Source organism: Oenanthe melanoleuca, chromosome 5 (genome assembly GCF_029582105.1).
Source record: "Oenanthe melanoleuca isolate GR-GAL-2019-014 chromosome 5, OMel1.0, whole genome shotgun sequence".
Taxonomy (NCBI): domain Eukaryota; kingdom Metazoa; phylum Chordata; class Aves; order Passeriformes; family Muscicapidae; genus Oenanthe; species Oenanthe melanoleuca.
This window is the reverse complement of record NC_079339.1, coordinates 34,933,909-34,956,471: the sequence shown is the minus strand read 5'-3', so window position 1 is coordinate 34,956,471 and position 22,563 is coordinate 34,933,909. Positions and strand designations below refer to the sequence as shown.

Here is a 22,563-nt window from a genome sequence, read left to right as displayed (position 1 = left end):
TATTGTGCTTTGCTGGAGCACTGAGAGCTAAAATGTCCTAGTTTCTTTTGTCAAGTTGCGCTTAAACTATTTGAATTTGATTGTGCTGCTGAGTTTGTCCAAATTATTTTTACTAAATTAAGAGAGTTGAAACTCTGCTTCTAAAATGTAGCAAGGTTTTTGAACTATTTCTCTAAAGATGTACATCTGTTCTTAGCATCCACCAAGCATAACTTCCGCAGAGTCTCTTTGGAAGATGTGATGGAGCTATTGGGAACTGGATTTCTCCGTGGAAGTAGTGGATTTTTACGAGCCAGTGGTGATATGTTGAAAGGGACCAGTTCAGTCAGCAGAGATGTTAGAGTTGGAGTCACCCAGGTTTGGATTACATCAGTTATGATTTTCTGAGATTGCTAAACATTTCTATAATTGCTTTACTCTGTAGATGTCTCTTCTTTCATCTTTTTTTTTTTTTTTTTGCATTTGTAATGAAATGTATATATTTGAAAGTAAGGATTTACGTCTTGAGTCACTGTAGAAAGAAAAAAAAAAATTCTTATGTTGCTTATTGTTTATCTGAGAGTTTGACATTTTAAAAATTAAATATGTGCTACTTGTGAAAGCTTCACATTTTATGAATTACTAATGGGTGATATAAATAAATTCCTCAATTTTTAATTTAAAACGTCTTTCTTTAAGTTTGAAAATTAAAGGGAGATGTTACAAAAATGTTTGAACTTGAAATAGTTTCCTTCGGTGTAGGGGATTCCAAGTCTAGTTCTGAAAGGATGGTTCTGCTTTGAGTAAGTGCATGAAAAGTAAGGAAAACAGAATTTAGTGGAAACAGCTCAGCATCTGTTTTGCTGTTTTCCAGGATGCTCAAAGCATAGAATCTTGTAAACTGAACAGGACTGAAGCCAGGCCATGTAGTGCCTGCTAGCAAGAACAGTATTCTATTTTTCAGAAAATGTCAGGTTGGCTGCATCCTGTAAATATTCTCTTAAATGTAAACATACTGAATTGTAGATATTCAAATGGGAAACCTTTGAATTAAGACTAAAGGTCATGATGTACATTTATGTATCAAATAGCTGTGATTATTTTAGTATGTTACAGTTCCACAGCTGTATGATAATAACCACCTTTGCCAGTAAGGCAATTTGTCAGTACATTTCAACTTCTGTGCAAAAGATCTTTAAATTAGCTTGAATTTCTGATACAAGCTGCCAGTACTGCAGTGAAACAGCTACAAGGTGCTACAAACTGTCTTCTGTGCTCAGGTCATGCTGAGTGGAAGCATTAACTTTTGGCAGAGAGAACAGAAAAGCTGGGGAGCAATAATACCTTGACAGCTATTTGCCTAGAAAATACATACCTCTATACATGGTAATTTTATTAGTTTTCCAGGAATATATCAGATATCTCAGTTCAATGTTTTGACTATTTGTACAGGTTTTTGGAAATTGGCTCCTTTTTCATGCATATCTATGTTAGCACAGTAGTACCTGTCCTAGATGGTACACTCAAACTGTACTAGAACAGTATAAATAGTGCTATGTTTCTACAAAAAAAGCTTGAAAAATTGTGAATTTATCATTGCTCGTGAATAGAAAACACAGTTATAATTAGTGAGTTGCAGCTTACTGTGAATTTAAAAATAATAAAGGCTCTGAAGATGACTTCTTACATATGGAAGATTTTATATTTGTTCAAGCCAGGTTCAAGACAGACTTTAAAATGAAGGCCATGGCAGTTAAATTCCTCAGGTTTCAAAACTGTAAAACCAGGGTAAGGTACTGATGCATTATGAAGCCTAAATAGTATTCGTCAAGAACAATAAGCTTCTAAAAGGATCTAATAGTATAATTATTTTGCCTACAGTAGTTCCCTTTCTTTTATGTAATTTTATTGTTAATGTTAGACACAAGACAAAGTATGAGGCAAATACAGAAATTGATTGATATAAGCAGTAGTTGTGAACTTTCTTATGAGGAATTTTGTATGTTCATTTGCATATTCTCATTTTTGTATTACATTTTCTTGATCTATTCATTAAAAAATCCAACATATGCATAAAAAAAGCAATTGTAGGGGAGCTTATTATGTGGCAAAATAAATGGTCTTGTGGTGATTAGATTTGTAAAGTGATTCTGCATTCTTTCTCTTTGTGATGACTAACATAGTCTTTTTATGGTACCTCCATTGCAAGGCAAACTATTAAAATTCATTGGGTTGAAGAACAGTGCTTGGGGGCTGCAAATATTCCCTGATTCGGACCCTTTAATAACCAGATTTTCTCTGGGTTATGGGTTATAGTTTTGTAACATAGTAGTTCTTAAAATGCATTCATACATTAAATTTGAGTTTCGTGTGCAGAATGTTAAAGAGTTGGAAGCTGTTGTTCAGTGAGACCAAACACAATGTTTTACATAACAAGTGCCTGTGCAGGGTAAACTGCCATTTCTCACACTCTGGAATGAGATTACATGGGCAAGCAGCTTGAAATAACTTACAGTCAAAGCAGGCTGCAATATTACTAGTGCAGAATCACAGAATATGCTGAATTGGAAGGGACTCATAATAGTTTTGATAGTGATTTAATTTATTTTTAAGAATTAAAATAATATTTAGATATAAAAAAATTGCATATACCTAAAAGTGAGAATTTACATGATTTATGGATGCATAAATGTATAAATCATTTCAATTTAGTGTTTTAGTTGTGGCTATGTGAAGATTTAAAAGAATAAATATGTAGGATAGCTAGCAGTGAATTTTCAGATATTTTGCTCCAAAATACGTTTCTTTTCAAATCTCTTCCAGGCATATGTGGTATTTGTCTCTACATTAGGAGCACAATGGCTTGAAAGGAACTTCTCTGCCTTCCTATCCCATGTTCTAGATCTCGTGTCTCAGTCTCACCCTAAGGCTGTTCAGAGTCCGATGGAGGCTCTCGGCTGTCGCCGCTGTGTTTCATTCATCCTGCGAGCTACAGTAGGAGGCCTGCTTGGGGAAAAGGCTCAGATTGCAGCTGCCAAGGAGATTTGTCAGGCCATCTGGAAACTGAAGAAAGTTGTAGGTATGGGTCTAACAAGATTATCGACTTGGGCCTTTGTTTCTCCTTTTTTAAGTGATTGTCCAACTACCTAATCCAGAGTCTGCAGAAATGGAATATATAGTGCTGATTTATTACCATGATAATGTAGAGAGCTTTTCATGGACTGCTTTGTTTTTAGCTTGAGCTGGTTATTTGCTTGTGTGTGTCAGAGCTTTTGTATGTGTGTACCCACGCAAGTATATACAGATTTTTTAACACTCCATTCCTGGCAAATATAATTTTAACCATTAACAAATGAAATAATTGCAGTAATAGTATACAGACAGTATTGTAAAGTAAGTTAGGTTGGCCGATAATGCATGTCTGGTCAGATCCTGCCTTTCTGTTCAGAGCAGTTGGCACTACTGAAAGTTCAAAAATGAAGCATTTGTTCCAGATGACAAATGAGCATTTCTCCTGGAGAAAACAGATCTCTTGCATGATAAGGTCTGGTACTCTGCTTCCAGAAAAAGCCTCTGATCTTCTACCATTGTGCCTCTGGAATATAAGAAAGAGTATGCTGGATATAACCCATTGTCTTCTGGTTACAGCTGCATGTTGTATCTGATTTAAATATCTAAATGTTTTCTGTTTAAATGGACATAATGATTTGTGTCTCAAAAGATAAACTTTCACAAAACATCATATTTTTCCCTCCCTCTTCATTCCATGTCTCTGCTTTCTTGCTTGCTCTTGCAAGATTTCATTCTTTTCTTCCCTTTCTTTTTTCCTACGATGCAGTAAAATCTGGCAAGTTATATCGAAGTGTGTCTTCAAGTTACTTTTGGTGGGGAAGATGATAGCACTCTTCTTGCTAGCTGCTGTTCCCTATCATGTAAAGATAAGCAATTTGGTATTTTCCGTTTATCCATACTCTTGCCCTCACAGGTGTTACTACACCATCCTTTCAGTAAAAGAAATATACTTGTCTCAGTGAAGGTAACCCTTTATAAAAACAGTAATAAAAATGGTAATGGCAAAAGCTCATTTACTAATATAAACAACTTATCTTGGCAAAAACCTTTCTCCCATCTGTTTGTTTGATTATGGGAATGATTTCATGGTGCTTTTCTTGTATTGTATTATCAGATGCTGCAATGAGTGATGGTAACTTGGAAACAAGGATTAATACAGCAGATGCAACAGCGAGTCAGCATGTGCTTGTGTGTGCACTTCAGGAGCTTGGAAGTCTCATTCATGGCTTAGGAACTACAGCAGCACCATTACTGCAAGACTCCAGTACAGGTAGAAGCTCTGAATTATTTTGTGAACTAGAGTACAAATGAAATTTATAATCATTTGTTCACTGTGATCTTTGATTTCTTGTGGCTATTCTTCTGGTGCTCAGTCTCCTAACCAGGATCCTCCATATTTCTTGTATTATTTTCTGTTTTCTTCCAATAAACTTAAAAATAAACAGGGGGGAGGAGGGAAAGTTGACTGCCTTACATGCTGCAGGAAAATTTCAGACATTTCCCGAGGAGTTCTGTATCTTTCCTAACCTGTACAAATACGTTAATTTAAACAAAAACAAAACATCTTTATCAAATTTTACTCCTTTAAGGGTTATATTTAAGGGCCATCACTTCATAATGTTTATAATAAAGCAGTTCTATTGAGCTGGGTACCTTTATTGTTCTCATTTAGCTGCATCCATGGCGTGGATTTCTCTTCCTTATGGAAGCTTGCAGATAGTCTCTGTGAATATTGGGGGATAACGTGCATATGTTAAGTTTTGTCCATAATGTTACTTTTCATCCAGGACAATTTTTTCTAAAAAGAACTTAATTATTTAAAATTGTTACAATTACTTAAAAATAAAAAACAATAGTACTTTTTCAAGCGAAGTATAGAAATTGGATTGTGTTATGTTCGCCAGTCCTGTGTATACATTTTTGCTTGTTTGACAGTCTCCTTGCCTCTTTCTTAAGTTGTTTATGCATTTTATTTTTCAGGTGTTCTGGAAGCAGTAATTTCTGTCATTCTTCATCCCAGCATTTCGGTTAGACTGACAGCAGCTTGGTGTTTGCGCTGTATTGCACTAGCACTGCCCTCTTACGTGTCCCTGCTGTTGGATCGTTGCGTTGAGCGTCTCAGTGCATTGAAATCCTGCCCAGAAGCAGTAACTGGCTATAGTTTTGCTGTTGCTGCATTGTTGGGTGCAGTAAAACATTGTCCTTTAGGAATTCCACATGGAAAAGGAAAGGTATGGTCTGAATACTTTACAAACAGGCTGTTCTTATATTTTTTGCAGAAATATCTGCATGTTTTCTTTGTGACATGATCACAATACCCAGTGAATCTGATGAGATATTTTAGGTTTCTCAATAAAAGGACTTTGAAGCATACCATGACCCAAATAAGCATGTGTTTTTCTCACATGTATCAGGAACAGAAATTCCTGTTTCTTGGGTATGACTCTCAAGTGTACAAGTTAGTGCTTATATAACTGCAATTAAGTATTATCTTGAAAATCTGTGGTCAAGTCGAACAGATACACACTTTTATTTTATAGAATATTACACAAATCAGCTTCTTGCATTAACTCAGTCTAAGATGCCGATCTACTCAGTAGGGCAGATGGAACATGCTGTGCTTTGAAGGTTTAAGGATAGGCAGCTGCAGAAATAAAGACTGGGGGAAGGAGCTGTTTCCATCAGAGGGAACTTTATCCACTGAGTTGCTCATATTTGGAAAACTATGGTGGATCACAAATGTCAGCAGTACATGCTATTTTTTTGCTAGATGTAGAAGCTTACATTCTTTCTTCCGAAAATAACTGTTTCAGCATCAGTGGACGTTGAGAATATTATGGACATTCAGAGTTCTGACTGATGAATTTTTCCTTGTGATTGCTGAAAGATCATGCAGAGAGAACAAGATGAATGTAGTCTGCCCACTTCTATAGATAAGAAGTGCCATTCAAATACAATGCACCTAAGCAGAACTGAAGTTTCTGTTTAAACAGAGAAACCTAATTCTTAACAAAGATTTCTTTTAGAGGAATATAATAGCATGAAATAGGGCTAGGGGGGAGGTATGGGAGGGCAGAAAAATAAATATGGGAGGAACAATGTATTCTGTACTAAGTTGGCTGGGGGAAGAACAGAACAGCTGACAAAAGCGCTTTTCTGCTCTCTCCTAGGAACACTGCCAGATTCCAGACTAGCTCCTTTTCTGAGGAGTGGAAACAGACCAGTGTTAGAGAAGTTTTGAGAAGGAAATATCAAGCATAGACGATAGTGATCTGTAGAGAAGCTGTTTTATATTAACGGATTATCCTTTCAGAGGGCAGTTAGAGTTGCTGGTGGAACCTAAAGAAAATAAAATAATTAGTGAGTTTATATATATTTAACATTCAGTCCTATTGCTTATAATTTAGTTTTCAAAAATCCTTCAAATATAAGGCATTCCTCCTAGTACACAGAGAAGAATTGTCAGAAATCATTAAATTACATTCTTTCTAGCATGTATGCTTTACAGGTAGTTTAAGTGTACTAAGTTTTTTAGTGATTTTTAGTAGTATAATTTTTAAAAGGTAGTTTTATTTTAGAAACAAATGTATTAACTCTACCAGGAATCTATACAAATACGTTTCTTCTTTTACAAACGCCTGGTAGCATTATGGAATTGGGGAAACTAAAACTTTCAGATTGGAAAAAACACTTCAAATGAAGTTTATAAGGTGTAAAAATTTCAAACATTCATGAAGCAAACTTTCATGTGCAACCTTTCATGACATTTTAAGTGTGAAAAAAATTTATATAAGGATGTTTTCTATACTGAAGCTTTTTAATGATACTTTTGATAATGACACTTCTTACTTGGAATACTGACTTATGAGCAGTTGGTCTTGGAGACTGGACATAATGCAAGCTGTAAGATATTTTTTGGTACATATGAAACATAATTGAAGCAAACTATATGCAGAATACTTATAGCATTTGTAGCCATACTGTGGTAATGGTGCATGGACACAAGGGTGTTCCTCCATGTAAGTTGTAGATTCCTTTTGTTAACAAGTGGAGTCACCTTGCATTTAGCACATAGTGGGCATGTGCAATTATTCTGGAGCAGCTAAAATAGGATTAATTCTAACTATACTATTTTAATTGGTTTGTCAGTCATACCATTTGTTGATTCGAAAAATGGTCAGAGAGGATGACAGACTTTATTCTGAAACAAGGATAAAGAGATAATTAGCACTCTCACCCCTTCTTCCCAGCTGCAATCTATAGATGTCATGCATACATTGTGGCATAAATAGAACACTTCTATCCTTCCAATTCACATTCCTGTGGAAATGATCAGTTTTCATTTTACTGCTGATAAAAGAGAGGGTACAAAGCAATGAAATAACTTACCTAGTACTCCAGAGAACTGCTGAAGCCTTCCCAGAATAGTACTGAAATCAGGAATTGCAACTTCATGAGCCTGAGTTTATTGCCATAGCGTAAGAGGAAGATGGCATTCTTCCTCTGAGAGCAAGAGAATAGGATAAAGTATTATACCAAATAGTATTGGAAAAAAAATGGTAGTAACCAAAATTTGATGCTCTGTTTTTCTCTTTTACTTTCAAGGTAATCATGACAGTAGCAGAGGATTTGTTGTGTTCTGCTTCTCAGAACAGTCGCATTTCACTGCAGCGAATGCAGGCTGGATGGCTCTTGATAGCTGCTTTCATGACATTAGGTAGTATCTTTCTACATGTTTTTTTCATCTACATTAAGGTATTTGGTGTTCTGTCTCTGATTTTTAGTTTGAGATTTTGTCTAATTTACTGCTGCAAAATAATTTTAAAAATCCCAAATGTTGGAGTGTTTAGAAAAACTTTCTGGGACAAAAATGTTATTTCTTTCAAATTTGCTATTTGTTCATTGGGAGCAATGTCTGAAAAATAGTGATTGGAGAGGGCATTTAATTAAATGTAGATAATGAATCTAACCAAATTCCTAGTGGTCATGAAGAATTTTAAAATATTTGTAGCAGCTAAAAATGAGCTAATCATTTGTATTTCCCTCTTGTCAAGCATTTGAAATCTTAAAGAACTTTCTAAGATGTATTAATGGTCAGATTATTGGCTGATCAGTAAATTACTAATGAAGAATATATTTTATTGGCTTTGGTCATATTTTTAATATTTTCAGATATTACTTCTGCTCAACAACTATCATTTTTTCTTACATTGTTATACTTAGTCTAAAATGAATGTTTGTTTTTCTGAACATCACTATTTATCCTTACATCTCTTTTATGCTGGTGATCCACAGGGTCTGTACTTGGTAAAACAGAGATTGTAGTTTGGTAACATACTAATAAATATATTGATGGGTATGTAGTTATATATGAAAATGAAGTAACAAAACAGTAAATATTTGAGAAATTACATATGAGAAGGCTGGGGAAATAGCATATGGTTTTGTTCACTCCTGTAAAGATTTTGTGAACACAATAAAAAAAAAGAAGGAAAGAAAATTAAGTTTTATTAATTGCTGCATTGGCCTGACATCTGCCAACATTTACAGGTCCTGCAGCTGTCCAACATCATCTGCCACGAGTGCTGTTACTGTGGAAGTGCATCTTTCCATCATCTCCTAAAGACCTAGAAACAGAGAAGACACGAGGAGATGTGTTTACCTGGCAAGTAACACTGGAAGGTCGTGCTGGTGCCCTCTGCGGTAAGCAGGATTTGCTGTCTTTCTCTGCATATTTATAATTGGGCTCTTAGTTAATTTTCCATCTGAAAGAGCAAAGACACTTCATTTTGATTTTTTTCACTAGATGGTAAAGGCTATATTCACTCCCCAACATACATGCTTATATATCAGTATTTGCTTATATGTTTCATTTTTGTGGAGAAACCCAACAAAACGAACAAACAAAACCCCCAAAAAGCCAATCCCAAGAGAGTTTTTCCTCTCCTTCTTCTAATCAATTGATTTTCAAGCAATAAATGATAAGTAGGAAGGTTGCTTCTCTTGTTTAGCAAGAAAATCACAATAACGACTGAAGTTCCGAAGCAGGGTATGTTCTTTTATTTATACAGTCTATTGTATTTGGAAAATAGTGGTTCTGTTTCCTACCAGGTAACTTACCATAAGCAAAATAGAATTGGTGGGTCATTCAAACATGTTTGTGAAAGTGGAAGGACTTGGGTGATTGCAACTCTCAGCCAGGAAAGGGCACTTTGAATGTGGCTGGTCTTTGGTAGGTTGCAATTTTTTATCAAGAAATACTGTGAATTTGGGTTTCCAAGAGATTGTCACAGTGACGTTCAAATACTTAATGTGTTTCAATCTTGTATTCTAGAGTACTGAAGGGTACTTTGCTTTCCAGAAATGTGTATCCTGGTATAGTAAGCACCCCTCTCTCTCACTATTAAGATGCATCACAAAGTGCAAAATTTAATAGTAATTTCATTTCAGAAGTACCTAAACAATTAGATTTTAAATATTTTTTCTTTAGAAAGTAAGTGTTTAATATGGTATATTCTCTAGGTGCTTTTGGAAATTAAACTCAATTTTAGTTTTCTGTAAATTATATACATATTAATTGGTTCCTAGAGTGCAGTAATTGAACTAAATTTTAATGGAAAACTAATAAAGTAAGCAGTAGGTCACTTGATCATCCTCCTATTTTCTTCTTCTTATTATTATGGAATTATCATGAAGTTAAATTACATACCATCACTTAGTTCATAACAAAATGCAAAAATAAATTGTGTTTATGTATGCAATTAAAAGTCAGGATATGAATGTCCAAGCTAAGACACTGAGTGCATTTGACTCTTCATTTCTACTTTTATACATTATTAATGATGTAGTAATGTAATTACTTTGTTAATGTGATTTTTTGTTTTTTTTCTTCAACATATCTCACACTAAGTAAATTGGAATCCCATTCCTTTTGTAGCTATTAAAAGCTTTGTTTCCCACTGTGCTGGTCTTCTTACGGATGAAGTTGTTCAGAGACTTCTACCTCCTCTCCCAAGCGCTGTTGATTTATTGACACAGTAAGTGTGTGTATAAAACTGTTATTGGAAAAGTGAGAGTAATCTGAATTTGATTAGTGCACTTTCTAAATAACTTTCTTTTCAAGGGACAAAAATTAGAGTTTATGTATTTGCAGATTCCATTGTCGTGAAAAATCTGAGGAAGATTTTCTTGCAAGGGTTTTTTTAAGTTAGTTTTTATATTCTCATTTGGATTTATATACCATTATTTTTTATTAAATAAGAACCAAAGTTCAAGAATATGCTGGGAAAACATCTTTTAGGCATGGATTTTTTCTATTTAATTTCAGATCTAAGCTGGAAAGGGTTTTATTAAACTTTTGCCTTTTGAATATAGAGCAATTTTATGCATTTGGGTTCTAAGCTCTAACTTAGAGAAAGAAAGATATCCCCCAAGTTTGTTGTTATAAATACAGGTACAATCAATGGAAATAGAAGCTTGTTTATTTCTCACATTAAATGAAATTAACACTTGGAAATGGACAACAGATATTCTGTCAGAAGATGTCAAATAAATTGGTTCCTTACTATTAGTTATGAAAATCAAAATGTACTTCTAGTATGTGTAGATTTTAAAAGCATTCAGTAGTGTGGTACAAATGAAATTGGGATATTACATAAAACTTCAAGTCCCTACTGTCTCTGATATGCATTTTGTATTTTAAGGCTTTCTTCAATATACAAATCATATGGAAATTCCTTAAAAACACCATCAACGGTTTACAGACAGAAACTTTATGAATTACTAGCAGTATTGCCCCCAAAGGCCTACGAAGGTATGTATTTCCATACAAGAAGAAATACATTAAAAAGTACATGGGCTCATTTTAAATTTTTGTCCAACCTGTATTCAGCCAGCAAAAATTAGTTTTGCCTTTTATAAAAACAAATTTTCTTCCCTCTATTTAAGTTTTATGAATTATAGCAAAGTCACTGTGGTTTTCAAAAGCTAGTGTTCATGATATTTTTTCTCTTCTAATACCTATACAGACCTCTGTTACAAATAGACACTTTTGCTCTATTTTTGGTTGAAACTTGAAGTTAGACAATGTTTCAATTTCAAACTAGTTGAAAAATTTCTTTTCTTTGATACCTGTTTTCCTTTTATATTAAAGCCTAATTCCCAAGGTGTAACTTTAGCTTAAATTAATTGTGTATAGGCCATTGAAAGAATTGAAATTAATTGATTTGACTAAGCATATATTATAGGTATATTAAACTTATCTTGTGCAGATTGTGGATAAAAAGTTTATATTTAAAGAACAATTTCAAAAATCTGGGGATTGACTTACTTTTTGCAGGAGAATATAATAAAAGCAGTCTAGGCCTCTGATCCATTAACTATGCACTGTAGTTGGATAGGTCTAACTTTCAGCTAAAATATTTAATATCTTCATTGTCTTTGAACTTTTTGCTGTACAGTAGTTTATGGAGTGCACTAAGGAACCTTTTGTCAGCGGTAAAGAGAAATGCAGGGTATTCTTCAGGACAGAGACAATATGAAGCAATCATGCTCTAAATTAGCTGTGTCCTTTGTATCTTGGAGGGAATCCTTACTCAAAAATCTGCCCCATCTGGTGGTAACTGCTAAAAGAATTGGGACAAATCCCTGACCTGTGCCTTAAAGCTGTTGTCACGTTAGAAGTATGTATATAATGAAGCAGAGTGTATAATACTCATTTGTGACTGAAAATTACACCTCCACCCCTGAGAACATTCCTTTTGTTCTTGTATTACAGAAGCAACATGTTACAAAATACAAATATTTGGGTATGGCTGGGTTTGGCAGTTTCTCGGTGTGTTTGGGATTTTTGCCAAAAATCTAACTTTTGCCAAAGTTCTAACTTCATTGAAAATACACAGTGTTTTACAGTGTGACCTGCAAAATGTACCTCTTATGAGAGAGCAGATTAGCAGAGGATGCTGCATTCTAGTACAGTAAATAAATAAAAAGCTTGAAAAGTTTGTTATATATAGGTGGGCACCCTGCTGAAGTCTTTGAAGATAGCCTTAGAATTAAAATAATAATTTGAAAGGTGTAGTCGCAGAGATGTCCAGTCATGTGTAATACAGCAGTATGAGAGTTGGGAAGGAATGGAAATGCATACATTGCCAGAACTTGCTTTTGTATACATTAGCATATAGGTATGCATAATTTAAAAATGCAGTGAAATGTTTCCAAGATAAAACTTGAAACAAATCCCGTTCTTACCATGTTATTTCCAGTACGATAGCTTCATGCAGAAACTGTATGTCTTTTCAAATACTGGGAATTTTAAAAATAAAGTGCTTGAGGAAACAATATCACTGTGGAGCTCAGGATATTTTTTTCAATGTCTAAATTCAGTCATTATAAATAGGAATGATATTAGGAGTACTCTTGTGTTGCTCAGCAGGGCTCATTTTACATGGCTTAGAGTGACACACTGATGGAGAAGCTTTCTCCAGTTCATGGTTTTATTTTTTTTGTATTTGTTTTCTTCAGTCCAGGTGGTAAGCCAGATGATAGAAATCTGCAAGTTGTTTGTTTTTCAGAAAATTGATGATGGAGAGGTTTACCAGGAGTTGTAACTCAAGCTTTTAGTATTTGCAAATAATGTGCAGAACTTGCTTTCTTTAGTACAAAAGGAACAAAACAAAATAGCCAGGAAAATAAACAGTTCAAAACAGACCATTCATATACCCAAGATTCTTTGTCAATGCATGCCTTTAGATTTCTGAGGCCTGAGATACTATGACTTGTTTAGGCTCTGCTTGGTCCTTTGCTGCTCACCTTCTGTCTCTTTGATGTTTCTTTTACTGCTTTCTGTCATCATTAAAAATCAAATCTGGTCAAACAGCAGAATTTTACAAAGTTTTACCATGAGTGTGTATGAATCGTAATTGATTTTTTTCATTATTTCAGCAGTGACAGATATGAGAAGAGCATATTAGGTAAACTTGAACATTGATGAAATACATTTAACATGTTTTAGTTCTGTCTTCCATTGGGTATGAATGGATAAGACTTGTAATTTATCTAATCCAAAGTATGAAGCTTTTAAGATGAGGAAAGCTGTTTATAAGATGACAAATCATATTCATGTGTCATCAGTTTTGGATTATAATGTGCTCGTGTTTTCAAGGCTAACATTTATTTCTTGTGAGTTAATGCAAAAAGTTTTGTACTGTCCAAATTGAAAATTTCACAAAAATAATTCCAGTATCTTGAATTCTATTAAATATCTCGATGTTTTCTGTTGTCTGAAATTAATACGTTTTGTCAGACAACTCATTAGGATTCTTTTCATTCCTCATCTTTTGTGCTTGTTATGTTCCACTGTTTAAACCACAAAATTGAATACAGGCATTCACTTATCTTTCTTAATAGGATGGGATGAATAGCTAGAATGCTGAAACAGCATTCTGGCTTAAAATTCTGAACTGCTTTACATTGGGATAATATTGTTTGAAGTGTTGAGGATTGCCAGCTGTCTGGGACCAAAATAAACCTTTATTGATTAAAAAAGTCTGGGCATCTCCATGAAATTTGATTTCAAAAGCTGGTATTTTTTCATAGGAAGGGGATTTTGAAAACAAATTTTTGTCATGATGAGTAATAATGAAAGTTTCTAGTTGTTAACTATTGTAGGTTTTTTAAAGGCTCAATTTCTATTCCTTTCACACATTATCTGTGCACCTTGCAATATATTTGATAGTGCAAACATTTTGTAATTAGATTGAAGTAAAGAATTTTGGAAAAATTACATGCTTGCTTAATTGATCAGGGAGGCAGGCAAAGCAAGAGATGCCTACAGACTGGTAGGGCCAGGAGTTTGATGAGTATGGGAGAGAAAGTGAGCTTCTCAGAATAAATTCTGCTTCCAGGAAGGGTTAAGTAGCTGGTTGCAGCTACCAGCTCTAACTATGCTAACAACACTGCTTGTGCTCATGAGGTGCTGGAAACTGTGTTGTCCCACTTTTTGAAACTTCCATGTGTTGAAAAATTACAAGCAGCTTTAGTGCAAACATGTAATTGTGTGATCATCTAACAACAAAACTGAATGTAAGGAATTGGATGTGTGATGTTAAGTGCCTGTCTCTGCCCCCTCCCCACTTCTTAGTGCTGTTAATTCCCAGTTCATTTTCAATCTTAATGCTCTGGAGGTAAATTCTTACATAATACTTGTATGAAGACTGAGTACATTCTTTAAGATCAGTTCTGCAGTATTTTTCAACACAATTACAAAACAGTCCTTTCTTAACACATGTGATTCAACACTAGAAATGTTGTCTCACTACACTGACTATTTTAATGACCTAAAATGTCTGACTCAAAATGTCCAGTGTTGGGCTTTTTTATATTACGTACAACATTGTCAGAAATCTTATATGCAAAAATATGTGGAAGTTTCAACTACCAGTGAAATTTATCATAATGAAGCCTACAATAAACCCTTCCTGCTTTGGTTTTTGCATGCACAGTCCTAAAATGAGGGCTGTATTCATCAGCTTTTGCTTATTTATCAAACCTATGGATATTTTAAGTTACTTCTGCTTGCCAAGTTCAAGTATTCCTTTGTGATTACATAATACATTCCACAGCATTAATTTTCAGGAAACAGAAGAAAATATGGCTGTATTCGTAAGTGCCATTTCCCCTCTACTTTATTTGTAAATGTAACTAATTTAGTGGCTTAGCAGTTGTATGGCATTATGCCTTCTGTAAAGAAAAAAGTCTCTGTTTTTCAGCTTCTAGATTGCTGTGGGCGCTTAGCTTGCTTATGTCAGGTACTGCTCTGTGGTTTTCCCTCTAACAGAGTCTTCTCCAATTAACTAGTTGAAGGCTAAAGAGAAATGTTACATGGATGTTACTTTTCCAGTATAAATATACTGCTCCCAAAGTTGCTTGTGGCAAGTAACTTACAATAGTTTTGAATATTTTTTCTTTAATTTAAAGGAAACATCAGTGCTGTTCTAAAGGAGTTAGTGACTGACTTGACTGTCACAGATAGCCAGATTGATGCCTCAGCATTCTTGCTTCCATCCCTTTGTCATGAGGATGATCTCATTTTACTTGGTCCCTTACTGCAGGAGACTGACCACCGATTTATTGAAGAGCAGGTACTTTTTGTTCTATTATAAAGGTATTACTGTATTTTCATACAGTTGTAGTTATTTAGGCCAGTGCTCATTTAGACTTGGTGAAAAAGATGCATATCACTCTTTTCCTTCTTGCAGCTCCTTTTAGGTAACAGCATAGTTGGTGGCAGCTTGGAATATGACCCTTACTCAATTTATGAGAAATTTGCAAAAGGGGATTCAGTACCTAAACCACTACCTCCTGCATTATCTGTTATCAATGCAGCAACTCGACTTTTTGGAGTTATGTTTTGCCACATAACAGAATCTCACAGGTAAAGTAGGAACTGTAACTGCTGGGGAGTTAGGAGAGCTTGTAAGATGATCACTGAATGCAGAAGAACAGTTCTGAAAAACTAATGAATTGCATAAGTGGAGTCTGTAAACCATCTGAATAGCGTCATTCAGGCCACCAAATTATTTGACTTCTCTTTAAATTTACTGACAATAACAAGGCATATCCATCAAGAGGTTACTATCATATCAAATCTGTAGACCTAGAAAAAATAATATTTTATTTTGATAACCAGATCAAAAGGGAAGCTATTTTGAGAGATATTACATAATTTCTGTGGTGCTTAATACATAATGCATTCTTTATAAAAAGTGAATGGGGATAAGCAAGAGTGCGTGTCTCAACACAGTTCTGTCAAGGTACAAGAATGCTTGAAAGAGATCAAGAACTTCTCTTGGGGTTTTTTTTTCTATGTATTTTGCATACCTGGCATTTTGATTTGTTTCACATTTATAAGTACACTGATTGCTAAGGCATAAAATTACTGAAGATTTTTGCATGTGGTTGTAATATTTTTGAGTGTAGCTTTAGAGCAGATGAATGATTTTAAAATTAAATAGCTTTATATTTTCAAAGCCTGCTGTAGTTAATCCTCGATCATTAGATCACAATAAGTATAGCTGGTGATGGTTTTATAGTTTCCTGTGTGGGATGAGTGTTTAGTCTTTATGAGTCCTGAGTGTTGATGTCTTCACAATGTTGAATGCTTGGGGTTTAGTCTAAGTTCCAGGCAGCTGTTTGTATATGAGAATACCTGTCAATAGCATTGCCACATGATTTATTTGTTCTTCTGACCTGCCTATACTTCTTTATTCTGTCTTCACTGACTGCTTTTATTGTGGATTTTTTTTTGCCTTTGTTTTTTTTTTACCCCATCTGTCACCAGCTTGCTGGCTGGTTTTCTTCACTTCTTTCTCAAGACTTGAATTAATTGCTGCAGACAAATGCATTTTTATTTCTTTTTCCTTTGCCTCCTCCTTTCTCAATTGGAAGTCAAAATGCATTATTCCTATACATAGTTCATTTTAATAATGTCTGTTCAATGTTACTTAGCTGTAAACGATTACCTGTGAATACATATAAGGAAACAAATGTTAACAAGTTCCTGTTCATATATGGAAGTTCATATTCTAATATGGAATACACCTTTTTTTTTGGTAGTAGACAGGGATGCCTGTTGAAGGAAAATACTCAAGAGTTGAGTTGTTCCACTTCTGGTTTTATGTATAGATTTTGTTATGGATTTTAAAATAAATAAAAAAGTTTGATTAATTTCCTTAATTTTCAATTATGTGGTTTCTTTTCTGTTTTTATTTAAGGTTCCAGGTATTAGAACAGTTGTTGAATTCCATAAAACAAACAAAAGGATCTCGACAACAAATAGTGCAACTACATGTTGTGTCAGCCTTTTCTACTTCCTTAAAGGTAAATCTGCTCGCTCTCTCTCCTTTGTTTCCTCTCCTTTGTTTCTCCTTCTCTCTCTCTTACTAAACCATGGCATCTCTTGGTTGAAATACAATCAATTGCTGTGGTTTAAACCCAGCCATGCAACCACTCGCTCACTCCCCCCACAGTGGGGTGGGGGAAAGAATTGCAAGAGTGAAAGTGAAAAAACTCCTGGGTTGAGATAGAGACAATTTAATAGGGAAAGCAAAAGCCATGCACACAAGGAATTCATTTCCTACTTCACATCAGCAGGCAGGTGTTCAGCTGTTTCCGGGAAGCAGGGCTCCATCATGCCTTACAGTCACTTGGGAAGACAAAAAAACATCACTCCAAACATTCCTTTGCCTCCTCCCAGCTTTATGTGCTGAGCATGATTCCATTTTAAAAGAGGAGATGCTGCTGGAGCATTCTCACTCTGTTTGAGGAGTCGAACACAAACCACCCAAGACTTTGTGAGCATTCAGGTGTCCCCTTTGTCTCTTCATTGTCACATACACTCACTCTCTGGTATGCTTTCTCCTTCTTAGAGCTTGACTCTGGATTTCCTGTAGCAGTGTCAGGCATCAAATTTATAAAACTAAGTTATTTAATAGAGTTATACAGCAGCAGGTCAGCTCAACCTGGGTGCCTCTGGAGAGGTACTCAGAACAAAAATACCTAGGCAATTATACTCTTATGATTTATGCATCTACCCTTCATATGGTCTCTGTATGCCTTGCACATGTCTCTGGGTCCAGTGCTGATTTTCAGTAAGGGTCTTCTGAAACGTTATTGGGTTCTCTCTCTCCGTCTGTGCAGGTAGGTGGTTCTTGAGGAATTGCCTACAGCTTCTGCTGTCCTGATCTTCTGGTTTCCATTTCTGATGCCCTGGTTCTCTGGCAGAGCACAGGAAATTAAAAAAGCCCTACACTTAGGATAACCATTACTTAGAAACAATTAAAACATCAGTGTTATCAATGTTCTTATACCAAAGACAAAACAAAGCGTTGTACTGGCTATTAGGAAAACTACTCAGAAAATTAACTCCATTCCAGACAAAAACATCTCTAGACCTAAGTTCAGAGCTATCAGCCTAAAGCTTCATCTAAACCAGCTACTCAGCTGAGTATTTTACCTCTATGTAACTCATTCTACTTTTAAAACTTATTTATGATAAACAGCCATCTCTTGACAGCCATATGGTATAGAATCTTCCTCTGGTCCACTGGGGTCACCTATCTCAGCTGTATTTCCTCCCAGTTCCTTGTGCACCCCCACTATGCTCCCTGATGAGGTGGCACAAGAAGCAGAAAAGCCTTGGCTCTGTGTAAGCACTGCTCAGCAATAAAGAAATGTCCCAGTGTTGTCAACCCTATCTTCAGCACAAATCCAAAACATGGCACCATGCTAGCTACTGGGAAGAAAATGAACTGTCCCCCAGTCCAAACCAACACAGTACACATAAGTTTTTGTATTTATTAACAATTAAGTGATCAGTCCTATTTTCTATGGTAATATATTGTTTTGAAGTATATGTTTATCTGGTTCTACTGCAATTTATCCAGTATTTCCTAAAATCATAATGTTGATACTATAATGTTGTGTCTGATGTACAATTATATAGAGTTAGATGTCTAACTCTCATAACAACAAATTGAAACAGAGGAATTCCTCAGACAAAAGTGAAGAAAATCAAATCCTTCTGCAAGTCTTGTATTTTTTGCATGACTGACAGAAAAACACACTCTGATTACTGCATAACTGTTAAATGTATTTAATGTCTGTTTTTAGCACTTGGCTAACTGCAAGGGAAGTTTAGGTTCAGAAGAAGTTAGAAGATCTGCCCTGATGTTGGTAATGGGTGCCTTGGAAAGCAATAATCCACTTCTAAGATGTGCTGCTGCAGAGTGTTTGGCCAGGTTGGCCCGGGTGGTTTCCGACACTGCCTTCACTGCTGGATTAGCGCAAGTCAGTTTTGACAAGTAAGTTCACAATAAGCATGAAAAGATGCTGCTTGAGTTTATAAAAATGTTTGAGAAATCTACCTGACACCTATTATGATAATTTTTAAAAATAAATTTCCTTAATGAATTAGATGTCACTTCAGAAATTAACAGGAAAAAGCACTGCCTGAGTTCTGCATGTATTTCTTAGTGTAAGACTAACTAAATAACCATGTAGACTTTCAAATTAATTAAATTGGCTTCTGTTTTAGCAACATAATTTAAGTGTATCTAAAATATTTTTGGTACTTTCTTCAGGGAAAGGACAACGTATGAACTTAGATTTTTGAGAATATAATAGTGTCTAATGCAATTTTTGCTGATTATGTACCAAAAGTTTCATTTGTAGATGTGCTTATTACATAGTAAGAGTCTTGGTGATTAAACTAACAGCTTTCTTTCAATTAATAGGCTAAAATCTGCTAGGGATGTGGTATCAAGAACAGGTCATTCTTTGGCTCTGGGATGTCTGTATAGGTACCTAGGAGGAATAGGTTCTACTCAGCACCTGAATGCATGTGTTGGAATCCTTTATACTTTGTCTCAGGACAGTACTTCTCCTGATGTACAGGTACTTGTCACTTATATAAAAATGTTATGTTACAAATTAACTGAATTTTATTCTGGAGTTTAAGGTTCTTTTTCTTGTAAGAATAGCACTTCACAACCTAGTAGGCATACCTCACAGGTAATGGCTGGAGGGAGCAGCAAAGGCAATGTAGAAGACTGCCCCTGCTCGAAATCCACCTTCAACAACTTCTGTAGCAAGAACTGTGATGAGATGTGGGAGGTTCTTATTCAATGGTCTGTGAGACTGATAAGGCTCACTTCAAAAACAGTATCTGATGTTTTAGGGATTGATTTGTTTCACATTCGCCTATATCTTGACTTCGACTAGATAGTATCTAGAGTTTCTTGTTTATGAGGGGTTTTTTTGGGTTTTTTTTGTTTGTGTCAGTTTTTGTCTCTTTTACAGTGTTTGCCTCACAGCATATTTTGTTGGAGGGTCATATGGAAAATAAAAGGGATTTGTAGCCTGAATGCTGTAGAACTTAGTGGATATACATCCTTGAGTAAGACAAGAAATTTTGAAGACTAATTAATGTTATTTCTCTATGGCTAAAACTGTTATCAATCAGAATAGCTTTGAGAGACATTGAGTGTACTTAGTGTATTAGTTTAAATATCAGTTAAAGAATTTTGAAAGGTTTTTCAACAGTATCTTTGCACAAGGAGAAACTGTTTATTGACATGAAACAGATGTGGCTATTGATGCAAAGAAACTGTGACTACAAGCAATAGGTTATTTCAGAAACTAGTAATTTTTCACAATTCTATTCTTGCACAAGGAACTCTAAGAAATTTTTGAAATAATAGAATATAATAAAGGAATAATAATAATCACTGTTAAACTAATTTACTATTACATTGAATTTTTCATTTATTAACAATGACAAATTTAATATGGTTGTTTCATTGCACAACATACAGTTCCTTGTAAAATATTCAAAATGGCTTATCAACATCAGATTCATCCAGTTTCTTTGTATAACCTCTCTGTTCCATTGGAACCTAAAAGTGCAACTTCTAATTACACTGAATTTCACTTTTAACTATAAAATTTTTAAAAGATCTTATGTATATCATTCAGAGACTAAATTACTGCTTCTCTTATTTTACAGGCATGGGCACTACACTCTCTGTCACTAGTAGTAGATCTGGCTGGGCCCTTGTATCACGTGCATGTGGAACCTACCTTATCTCTTGTTCTCATGTTGTTGTTGAGTGTGCCTCCGGCTTATGCTGAAGTTCATCAAAGCCTTGGTCGCTGTTTAAATACACTTATTACCTCTCTGGGCCCTGAGCTGCAAGGTATATAACACATACAAATGTGTCAACTTTGTTTGCTTGCACTTGAAACAAGTAAGCAGATCTAAGTTTCTTAGCGTAGCTGCAAGACAATATTTCTTAGGCCATGACTTTATGCAGTCAAGATGATATGACTGCTAGTTTTCCAAAAATAGTGCCTCTTGACATCATTTCCTTTGTTTGAACTGGTTCTCTGAGGCTTGACTTGGGCTGAAATTTCTTACATGAATTTTACATTTTACATTTCTCATACTCTTATACCTTATAATTCTAGCATGAGAACGGAAGATATTAATATTTCAAGTGTTAGGAGCCCATCTATGTCTTAGTTATGATGCAGACATTTAAAATTTGCATCTAAATCACCAGAGACCAATAAGATCACTACTCATTGATATCAAAATATAGCACAAATACAAGGATCTGCCTTTAGGAGGGTGAACATTCTGGCAGGCTTGGGAAAAAGACAGGTTACCATGTTTATTAAATATACATTTTAAAAACAACAAAAAACCCACCTTCTTTATTCTCAATATAGGCAGCAGTACAGCAGTGTCAGCCTTAAGAACTTCCTGCCTTTTGGGCTGTGCAGTGATGCAGGATAATCCTGACTGCCTTGTTCAAGCTCAAGCCATCTCTTGCCTTCAGCAGCTTCACATGTTTGCTCCTCGACACGTCAACTTGTCCAACCTTGTGAGCTGCCTCTGTGTGAGTATATATTTACTGGTTTATATCCTAGTATTTTAAAATCTGTTCATATTTTTCATAAACACTCAAAAAATGCATATGTTTCTTTAAGCAGAGAAACTGATCATTGTGTAGGCATGAGGTGTTTCATGTTCTGCTACAGGCGAGTATTCTATATATCTTCTTTTTTTTCCCCAGTTTCTGCTTCCCCTTTGCAAGATGAGCACATTCTTGAGAAATCTTGGCCTTCTGCAAATGCATTCTGCTGTTCTTATTCAGGCCACTTGTCTGGCAGGATATACCATTCATTACAACTTTTTGCTGGATTTTTATCAGCTGGTTTATGTTGGCCAGTTCTTTCCCCTCTGTTGCTTTTTATGCTTTGATTGAAGGACTGATTTTTAAAAATTGTGTGTACTAATTACTGGGAATTGTTTTGTTTCATTTTGTTTTTTCATTATGCTGAAAAATTATAGGTTTCTCTGTTTTGTAATTTCTGTAGCATTAATGGTTCGGTGTACTGACATCTAGGCAGTCAGTATAAAAATTTCTAATGCATAAGTTACAGTCAAATCAGGTTTTTGGAAGAAACAAACAAAACTTTTTCAGCCCTATTTGATAAGAAGTGGGGGAGTTTATTTGTTGGGTGGGGTTTGTTTTGTTTTCACCCAGTCTCTCTCTGTCTTTGAATAGCTGTGGTTCTGAAGTACTTAGTTCTATTAAAAAAAAAAATCTGGTAGCTATTAGCCTAGGTGGATTTGGGGGGCTAGCGGGGGCAGGGGGGAAAGGTTGGTTGGAGGTATTTGAGGGGTTTGCTTGTTTGTTTTAATCCTGTCTTGTCTCACTGTCAATCAGAGAGAAACAAAAATCCACAGACAGTAAAATGTGGTTGGATTTTGTTTTAATTTCATCTATTTCAACACAGTTCTTACTCATGTACTCCACTGGGTAGCACTGGTGTATCAATACTAACATAATTTTGTTTGTTTTGTTTAAGGTTTAGATTCATTATATTTGCTTTATTTAGTTTGACTAGAAATATGATTGTGGGAGCTAGGAAAAACTGAAGAAGGTA

At 35.2% G+C, this 22,563-nt stretch overlaps 1 protein-coding gene across 7 annotated transcripts in view; it reads left to right on the top strand.

Annotated features, from left to right (window-relative positions):
- The window catches only part of HEATR5A (HEAT repeat containing 5A), a 62,397-nt gene that overhangs the window by 17,152 nt on the left and 22,682 nt on the right, over positions 1-22,563 (top strand). For 5 of the 7 annotated variants that reach the window (XM_056492773.1, XM_056492775.1, XM_056492772.1 and 2 more), the window contains 15 exons: positions 197-357; positions 2,803-3,058; positions 4,166-4,321; positions 5,032-5,282; positions 7,657-7,768; positions 8,602-8,754; positions 9,962-10,088; positions 10,755-10,864; positions 15,028-15,191; positions 15,309-15,484; positions 16,824-16,929; positions 18,721-18,911; positions 19,344-19,503; positions 20,615-20,804; positions 21,340-21,509. In XM_056492773.1, the coding sequence (XP_056348748.1) occupies positions 197-357; positions 2,803-3,058; positions 4,166-4,321; positions 5,032-5,282; positions 7,657-7,768; positions 8,602-8,754; positions 9,962-10,088; positions 10,755-10,864; positions 15,028-15,191; positions 15,309-15,484; positions 16,824-16,929; positions 18,721-18,911; positions 19,344-19,503; positions 20,615-20,804; positions 21,340-21,509 (2,483 nt within the window). The remainder of the gene's footprint in view (positions 1-196; positions 358-2,802; positions 3,059-4,165; positions 4,322-5,031; positions 5,283-7,656; positions 7,769-8,601; positions 8,755-9,961; positions 10,089-10,754; positions 10,865-15,027; positions 15,192-15,308; positions 15,485-16,823; positions 16,930-18,720; positions 18,912-19,343; positions 19,504-20,614; positions 20,805-21,339; positions 21,510-22,563) is intronic. The other 2 variants (XM_056492778.1, XM_056492776.1) reach the window with 1 other exon arrangement.